Consider the following 10,000-nt stretch of genomic DNA (forward strand, 5'->3'; position numbering starts at 1 on the left):
GGATTCAAACCTAGTTTCCCAACAAAAGAGTGAATTCTTACGAATGTAAATGCCCAGGCCAAGCATGTAACTATTGGAGTCTTTACAAATTAAAAGAAGATAACCATCAACACTAAGATCACAAGATGAGACAGCTGAACTCAAATTAGTCTCACAAAGAGCAAGTAGGTCTGGTGAACTTTGCAAGGGATTAGACTCAACAGAAGAGAAGTTACTTCGAAGACCACAAATATTAGTGAATGATAGGTTTAGAGAACTTGGTGATGACAATGGTTTTTTGTGTTTTAAAGTTTTAATCTTTAAAAAAAAAAAAAAGATGAGCTAAGATTTTATTAGATGATTGCAGATCTTCTACTGACTTGAATTGTATTATTGAATTTGCTCTACAATCTTTATCTTTTCTCTTCCAGTAACCTCCAACTCTAATTATTGGTTGCTTGCAGCCTTTATGGAAATAAAGATGTTAAAAAAAAAAAAAATGTTTATACCAAATATTTTGTATTTAACAGTTTAAAATTATAAAATATACCTTTGTGGATTACTAATTCTTATTAGTAATTAAAATAAGATAAGTGTTAGTAATTAAAATTTAAAGTAATTAAATTACTGTTAGTGTTTGTAATTAAATTACTAACATATTTTTGGTAGTTGTTAGTAACTAAATTGCTAACAACATGTTGCAGCAAAACAAAGTAAGGTATTTATAGCAACCAAAAAAATTTACTCTTACTTAAGAAGTGTGCATCTCATTTTAATACACATGCTTAATATTGTGTATTTAGTGCAAATAAAAAATGTTAATACAACTTTAATGTAAAAAATAGATTATTGTTATGTAAAATTAAGTACCATAGCAACCAAATTAAAACACATATAATATCTGAATGGGGTTCTAAGGGAACGAGCAATCTATGGAAACTTGATTGAAACATCATACAGCTCCTATAAATATTAGACAGCACATGGCAGCTCCAATAAATATTAGACAGCCCAATTGAGTTAATTATTAATTATAATGTGTTAAAAAATTAATTTCCTAAAGACATTTTTTAATTCTTTGATTTTAAAAGTATAATAAGATAAAATGCTATGGCAAATTTATTCCATGCAATCGTTTTTCTTATCTCTGAATACTCTAAAACAACATGCACTAATTTTGTGTTTTGACAATGCAGATGTAATTGAAATATCACACAACATTGATTTTACCAAAATTACTTATTTATAATTATAACAATTTTTCTAATTTTATTATTTAAATGCTCATTTAAATATTAAAATTAGAAAAAATTTTATTATTGAAGTCCTGGTAACTTAGGGATTTAATACATATAAATTATGAATAAACTTCTCTTAATATATAAAGATATTAAAATTTAATAAGTTTTTAAGATTAGACAACTAAAATTTTTTCCATTTTGTCCACTTAATGGACCACTGTACAATGGATCAACCTGTTTGTCAGATGTGATTAGTGGAATCAAGAAATAATAGCGATGAAAAGTTTTTAGCAAACAATTCTGCTTTGTCTTTAGGTGAGGTGACAAAATATGAACGATGCAAGAGAGGTGGAATAACTTACTAGAGAGGTGGAATAACATGCAAGAGAGGTAGAATAACATGCAAGAGAGGTGGAATAACACATTATAGACACTTTTAAAGATTCTCCAGAAGTCTTTGGAGATTTTTGAGATAAAATACAACGCCTGTTTTCTGGAGAATTGTTTTGGTGATAGATATGGAAGTAGTAATTACGATTGGAGCACAATGAGAGGAAAACCATGGAGATGAGTAAGGCTTGACTTGGAATTGTCAAGAGGGAATAAAAGATTCCATGCTAGTCTGAATCCAAAAAGTTACATAAGAAGCACATTTGTCAGCAGGAAGACAAAAGATTTCTACTGTAGGACCATCACAAAGAAAATTATAGAAATATTCCCAAATAGAGTCCCAGTCAGCCTTAAGTTAGTTATAAAAGGTACGATGATAGGGGAAATAGAGGGATTCTGATGATGAAGAAGATTGAGATGACAGTTTTAGAGAGATCAAACCGTGATCAGAAGCATCTAAGAGTGAGTTAGGAGAAACTGAGCACTGACTAAGATCAGAAAAAAGACATAAGTTGAGTAAAGAATGTAAATGATTCGGATTGTCTGGAAAGTGAGAAGTAATACTTGTGTTAGAGATCAAAAAAGGCAAAAGTTGTGGGCCTTAACGCCTGCAGATTCACTGACACTAGAGCCAAGCCATTCAGTGTGATGAGCACTTAAGTCACCAACAACAATGATATTGGCTTAAGGATAAAGAGATAGAGCTTGGTTAATTTGATCAGAAATAACATAGAAAAGAGTGCAGCCTTGAGATGAAGGAGAGTGATAAAGTGAAGAAGTGCTAAACAAAAGTCCATAAAAAAATAGAGTGAGGATTCAAATATAGTTTCCTAACAAAAGGATGAAATCCTATAAATGTAAATGCCCAGACCAAGCATATGATCATTAGAGTCTTAAAGAACTAACGGAAGAAAACCATCAACACTTAAATTACAAGATGAGACAGCTGAACTCAAATTAGTCTCACAAAGAGCAAATAGGTCTGGTGAACTTTGTAAAAGATAAAATTTAATGGAAGAAAAGTTACTTCAAAGACCACGAATATTAGTGAATGATAGATAGAACTTGGTAATGACAATGGTTTTTTGTGTTTTATAGTTTTTGGTATTTAAGTCATTTTTGGATTTGTTAAAGAACTTGACTCAAAGCACAGACAGAACATTATTTAATAGTCCAAGCATTTGCCTCATTAATATTAATAATCTCTATGTGATAACAAAGAGCTCTAAATGTGGCCTTGACAATGCACACCAAAAATACAAACAGGGACACTATCCATGCACAACATAGCACTGTTAGTACTCTGGTACTTTTAAAGTTTTCGATGGAATCAGCCTCTCTGAGAGCTACCACAGAGTTTGGGAAACCTGACTACCAGCCAGCCTCAGAACTGTAAAATGTTATGAGAAAAAAGGTTTTATCTAGAGTTTTAGAGCTGTACTCTCATTAGGAGATAATAGAATAAGTTGCCTATGTATTTTAAAAAGGTAAGTTTGGGTAAATGAAAATGTATTTTTATTAATAATATATTTAAATGAGTTTGTACTACTGAAAGGACTACAAGCTATATTAAACCAAATCACCAATGAGTTGGCAACAGATAATATTTTATATTGTTATGTTATTGGACTGCATTTTACTGCATGCTTAACATGGAAATGATTTTAACTTTAATTATTTTATTATTAAAAGTAATAAGCATTATTAACTTACTTACCATGTACCATTCAGAAGATTTGGGGAGAAAAACATCGTCATCACTTATAAATGTTACATTTTCAAAAACCTAAAAAAGCTAGTACATAATAATATCATAAACTTAAATGATTTTAATTTGAATAACTAATAGTTTTATGTTTATCTAAAATTAACAATTGGTTCAGTAATTGCTTGAAGCTTTCAAAGCAAAAATTTTATAATTTTAATAATACATTTATATTAAAATAACAAAATAAGCTTTACTTTACAATGCAAAACACTTTTGGCTTTTAAGTCTGACTTAGAGTCAGACTTGAAAGCCAAAATTTCGTATCTTGTTTTCATTATCTTTTACCATGACATATAGAATATTTTCAGATCTTAATCATAATGCATTGTTTGCAATATTTTGCTTTACAATAAGTTAAACCCCATTAAAAGAAAAACAATTTATTCAAGCCCTTATAGTTTTACCACTAAGCTACTTATTTGTCCAGTATTGGTATTAACAAGAAGAACAACCTGTATACTTTGCACCATGTTATATTCTTGTAAAACACTAAAAGTTTCAGTAGCAAGAACTACGTCTGTAGCACCAGAAATAGAAATTGACCTGTGTCAAATAATTTCCAGTAAAACTTCCTTAGTAAACCTTCCTTAGTAAACCTAAACCTTCATAAATAAATGTTAGATGTTTAAAATCAACACTTTTTTTGAGGTTTCTCCTACAGGTTATTATATTTTTTCAGTTTGATCTATCTGATCAGCTTTGTCATCAAATCCATGAAAAATTTACTGACTTTTTTGTTTTGAGTTTTTCCATTACAACTTTACTATTGATTTGACCCTACTAGCTTACTACTAACTTACTACTAACTTACTTCTAATTTACTTCTAACTTTCGTCTAACTCACTACTAACTTAGTACTAACTTACTACTAACTTAGTACTAACTTACTACTAACTTATTTTTAACTTACTACTAACTTACTACTAACTTACTTTTAACTTACTATAGTAAGTGACTGGGGCCCAACTTAACTATAAGATTTAGCAGGGATTGATAGCCGGGGCTAGAAAAAAATTTATAATACTTTATAAATTATAACTTTATCACACCCTGTAAATATTGGACGTTAATACTTTTGTATTAACATAATAATAATGTTTAAAATATTTCGAAATTTCCTAAAATGGGGATAACCTCACATTTAAAAATAATCCCCTCTACCACCCTTACACAAAAAAACAATACCTGAAAATTAGGGTTGGTAACTTATTTATGGTGGAACTAAATTTAGTTACTGCTAATTTTTTTGTACTTTGTTTAGTGTCTGGAAAAATTTAGTTCGTGTTTAGTTTCTTTTTGTAATTTTGTTATTTTAATTGCTCTTAATCAGTATTTGAGTGTAAAAGCAAGGAATTCAACCTCTTAAATTAAATTTCACCATTTTCTATAAAATGTATTTTAATGTGGAAATTATTGGCTAAAAGTGCTAAAAGTAAATGTATTTGTCAATTGAATATAATTATAAGAAATGTCTAGCTGAACTTTAAAAAGTATTTAGTAATTTAGTTCCCAAAAAATTCTTTTTAGGTTCCAAAGAATATAAAAAGTAGAAAGTAAACAACTCTGAGGAAAATATAAATATCAAGTTTTTTGTTTACAGTGGTGAAAAACGTTTTTGTTACAAATCAAAATGCCTAACAAAGCCAGAACTCATAAAGATTGCAGAAAAACTGTTTGCTTTTTGTGCATGAGAAAATGTGACAGAGAATTAACTGACTTTATGATAGCACGAGTGCTAAAACTTGTAAAAAGTGATTTGAAATTTGAGGATGAAAGAGTTCCAAGAGGAATTTGCAACACTTGCCTTATTCTTCTGCAAAAAAGAGACAATGGTGATTTGAACTACCACCACTTTATGATTTTGACTCCATTGTTATAAAGCCTCTTACAAGAATAGCAAATAGGTGTGAATGCCTCATTTGCCAAACCAGTAGACTCAATTTAAATCAACAACATCCAATCTTCGTTCAATCCTCATCTAAGCAACAAACTAAGGAACAAACTATTGCAACACCAGGGACATCAAGTGCAAATCAACAACCTCCATCTGCAGAAAAAAGGTGCTCACAATGTTTGTCAGTCATAGCTTGAGGTCACAGACATTTTTGCACACCTGGAACAAGACACAGAAATTTACAGTCATTGGTGCAAGATAACATTTGAGGGGCAGAGCAAATTGCAGTATCTGTCATTGCCAACAAAGAAGCTTCTCCTCATGGAACAGTTAGACTCAGTCAAGGAACTGGTGGAAAATTGTTTCTAGTTACACCAGGTAACATTTGAATAAAGAAGTTCATCTCTTAGACACATCATTTTGACTCCTTGCATATTAAATTTGCTGCTGTATACTATAATATATTATACATATGCACTAAAACTTCTTGAAATGACAATATGCAAAATGGCAATGTTAATAGCATACATTTCAAATTGGTCAATTGGAAACTGTCATGTACATTTAGATTTGAGGCATTTTTTTCTTTACATATCAAAAATATGCAGTGATTTGTATTATGTTTCCTCTGGTTTTTAGTATTTTTTGTCCGCTATGCAAGGTAAACATATTAAAAAATAATACCGTTCAAATTAATTTTGCATTGCTGTTTTTTATTTATACCACATTACTTGTTACAATACAATGAAATACTATAAAATAACATAGTTTTGATTTAGAGCGATAAAAATTGTATCCAAAATAGGTGTATAATAGTTCTATTATTGTAACTTCTTTGATTTTTGTTTAACCAATAGAGAACCATCCTATGCAATGGTCTGAATTTTATATCAATAAGCTAGAAAAAATAGATTTTGTTGTGAAATTATTTACTCACTAACTCAATTACTTGTGATACAGTTGTGAAGCATCAACTCATTGTTACAATTGTGGAAGATGTGCCTGAAACATATGCGACTGTCAAGGTGATGATGGACCAAATCCATGTTGAAGATGTCTCTTTCGTCATCTTTTGTGATCTCAAAATTGCTAACATCTTATGTGGAATTCAGTCTCATTCAAGTAAACACCCCTGCTGTTGGTGTAACATGGATTCAGGCAACCCCTCAGAATGTGGAGTTTCCAGAAGTTTTGGTTCAATACAAGAGAGTTACAGAGCATTTGTGTCTGCTGGCTCCAAATTCAAAATGGCTAAAGATTTTGACAACACAATTCATCCTCCTTTGATCAACATGGAGGACTCGAGACTTATTTTGGACATCATTCCACCAATGAAACTACATTTGCTACTAGGAATTGTCAATCATCTTTTCAAAAATCTTTCAGAACTTTGGCCAGGAGCAAAACAATGGCCTGCTCTGTTGCGACTTCAAGCCACTCAACTTCAGCCATACCACGGGGGACAATTTGCTGGAAATGAATGTCACAAACTTTTGCAAAATGTTGACATTCTTCAAAGGCTGGCTGAAAAGGCTTGTGCTTATGAAGCTCAGGGTTTCAGGGAAACATTTTGCAATTTTAGAGATGTTGTTTCTTCCTGCTTTGGAAAGTCACTTGAGGGTGACTTCAAAGAAAAAATTGAAAAGTTCAAAGATTCTTTTCTCTCTCTGCCAGTTACAGTGACTCCAAAGGCACATGCAGTTTTTTATCACATTTCCGAGTTCATTGATTGACATGGGTCTGCACTTGGATTGTTTAGTGAACAAGCAACTGAAACATTCAAAGTTTAAGACTCACTGGCAAAGATTCAAGCGAAGCTTTTCACATCCTGAGTATGGAACCCAGCTTCTACACTGTGTTGTGGAATTTAACAGCAAACATGCTTAAAAGTTAGAAGAAATATTTTCAGAAAAATGTTTAAAAGAATTTTCAGAGAATTTTGTTTCCAAGTGTTAAAAACATTGAATTCTTAACTCTGATAGAAGCAATATTTGAAATTATTGGCACAAAATTGTAAAGCTATTCTAATTAACTGTGTTTGTAATATTTTGGTACTATTGTACAAGAAAATTTCACTTTTGAAGAAAATTAGTGCCAATAAATAAAAATGATTTTTGACATTTTTGGTTCTTTTTTGGATATTTTTACTAAAAACTTTAAATTGCTTTTTCTCCCTTGGACATCGGTAAAAGATTTTAAAAATTTGCCAGGTAAGTCACCTATGTGTATATAACAAGACCCCAAAGGGTTTTTTTGGTGCTCTCCAAAAGTATTAACGTCCAATATTTACGGGTGTGTTATGCTTACATTTACTATTTATTAAATACTGGCATATATTTATATACTTTTAAACTCAAATTTAATTCCAACAAGATTGCAAGCAACCACTACTAAGTTATGAGTTACTTTAAAATAGAGAATAATTAAAAATACTAGGAAATAGTTAACTGAAGACTTGAAAAGTTGTAGGTTGTATATAAAAAAAATAAATGAAGATAGTTAATAGTTATAAGGTTTTTTTGATGTGCAAGGAAAAAAAATGGATTAATAAAAGTTTTTATAGCAAAAAGGGGCAGATACAGTAAAAGGATGCAGCTTATTTTATAAGAAACAAGCAAGAATGAGTTTTGGTTTATCGTAATAGAGATAATAGCTACAGACAAGGAGGCTACTTAATTGTGGTTATAACCCTCTCTCAACTATATAACTCCAAAACATGAACCTTGACAACCAAGGCCACTGCACAGAGAAACAAGTTGAGTGCGGTACTACCAAGGACGCGGTGGGGATCGAACTCTGTACCTCTCGATTACTATGCGAGCGCTCTACCACTACACCATGGCCAAATTACATTTACAATATGCTTTTAGACTTTGTCTGAGAGTAAGAAGGTTTTCATCAATATAGGAATACCTACATTATTGCAATATTTTTTTGTAGTAAATAAATGAGTTTTGTTGTCTAACAAAAATTGCAGATTTTAAGTCCAGAATTTAAATCCATAAGCCATAGCAATCCTTAGGCTGTTACAGAAGAAAGATCAGATTAAAAATCTGCTGCTTGTTCTAAGCAATCAAAAAGTTAAGGTTTTTTTGTCAAGACAAGAGAATAAAGTTGAGTCTTCAACAAATACAGTCACTTTAGATGGTAAACTTTTATGAAGATTGATATTGTAGATAAGAAACAATACAGGAGCAAAGATCAAGGGTACTTGTCTCCTTTGTGGTTTCCTTAAAGTTACTTGAAATAAAGAAGAGTGCAGGCCTTCAAGAAAAACTCACTGCAGTTAGTAAGAAACAATTTAATAATCCCAAAATCTTTATATAAAGAAATTAATAACAGAGTGAAGTATAATCGTAGGATAGTTTGAGAGGGTAAAGTGTTTTCTAGAGTTTTGAAAAATTGGAATTACTTATTTAGCACTTTTTAAAAATTAAATATTGTTAAGTATTATATAATTAATAAGATTAATTGTTAGACTTACTTTAGTTAATGACATTGTTGAAGACTAACCAAAAGTTTCTAAAACCTAACATCTGATATAAGATAGAAGATTTAGTAAACTGAGAATAACAGAGCTTAACATCAGACAGGATCTTTTTACATTGGCTTCTTAGAATAATAAAAGGACATTTGTTCTTATGGGAGATGTTCTTGTAAAAAAGATGAAATAAATGATTTATAAAGCAACTACTCAAGACGGTGAAAAATATGGAGTAGAATGAGGTTTGACTTAAAATTGAAGAGTAGGAATAAAAGCTTCCAAACTTTTAGTCCAGAAAGAATAAAAGTTTCTGAGATACGCTTTATGCATACATATTGTAGATATAAACAGATATTTTTGCTATTTATTTAGATGCTGGCATACAATATCCTTTCATATTTATATAACCTTTAGTATTTATATGGTGTAGTATTTGCCAAAAGAGAACATGATAATGATAATGATGATGCTAATGATTATTATGATGATCATGTTGATCATAATGATGTTTGTATATGCATATATATATATATATATATATATATATATATATATATATATATATATATATATATATATATATATATATATATATATATATATATATATATAATACAACATGAATTTCGAATTAAAAAATATACTTTAGGATGCATAAATGTTTTTGCAGCCCTGGTCATAAACCTAGCCCTAGCCTCGGCTATATTTTATCAAACCTGGCCCCAGCCCCGGTCAAATATCAACCCTGACCCCAGTCAAATATCAACACTGGTCGTTTACTAACTTACTACTAACTTACTTCTAACTTACTTCAAATTTAGAATTAACTTACTTCTAACTTACTACTAACTTACTTCTATTTTACTACTAACTTACTATCATTTTTCAAAAGATGTTTAATGTCATATAGTAAAGCATTTGCAAGAGTTGCACCTACGTTGGAATTTAACTAATTTTACTTTATCATTTTAGAAATTTTATTTTTAGGAATTATTTGTTGGTTGTCATTCACCTCCATACTAAAAAAAGTTATTAAAAAAAAGTTTTTTATTTGATTTACACCAAATATTTAATACAATTATTAAAATTATTATTAAAAATTAGATGAACTACTTATTTAGTTTATTTGGTAATTTTTAAGAGCAAGTATTGAATTAAACAATTGTGAATTGCGATATCTGGAAAAATATTTAGTCTTCAAATTTTAGTTTATGCAAAACCGCACACTTTGTTTTCATGAGAAT

At 30.2% G+C, this 10,000-nt stretch overlaps 1 protein-coding gene across 3 annotated transcripts in view; it reads right to left on the bottom strand.

The window, feature by feature from the left end:
- The window catches only part of LOC100214568 (uncharacterized), a 79,988-nt gene that overhangs the window by 15,874 nt on the left and 54,114 nt on the right, over positions 1–10,000 (bottom strand). For all 3 annotated transcript variants that reach the window (XR_010640777.1, XM_065805290.1, XM_065805291.1), the window contains exon 5: positions 3,328–3,396. Coding sequence is in view for 2 of the 3 variants with exons in the window: in XM_065805290.1 (XP_065661362.1) it covers positions 3,328–3,396 (69 nt within the window). In the remaining variant the exon portion in view is untranslated. The remainder of the gene's footprint in view (positions 1–3,327; positions 3,397–10,000) is intronic.

The sequence above is a fragment of the Hydra vulgaris genome, chromosome 09 (genome assembly GCF_038396675.1).
Source record: "Hydra vulgaris chromosome 09, alternate assembly HydraT2T_AEP".
In the NCBI taxonomy this organism is placed as follows: Eukaryota; Metazoa; Cnidaria; class Hydrozoa; order Anthoathecata; family Hydridae; genus Hydra; species Hydra vulgaris.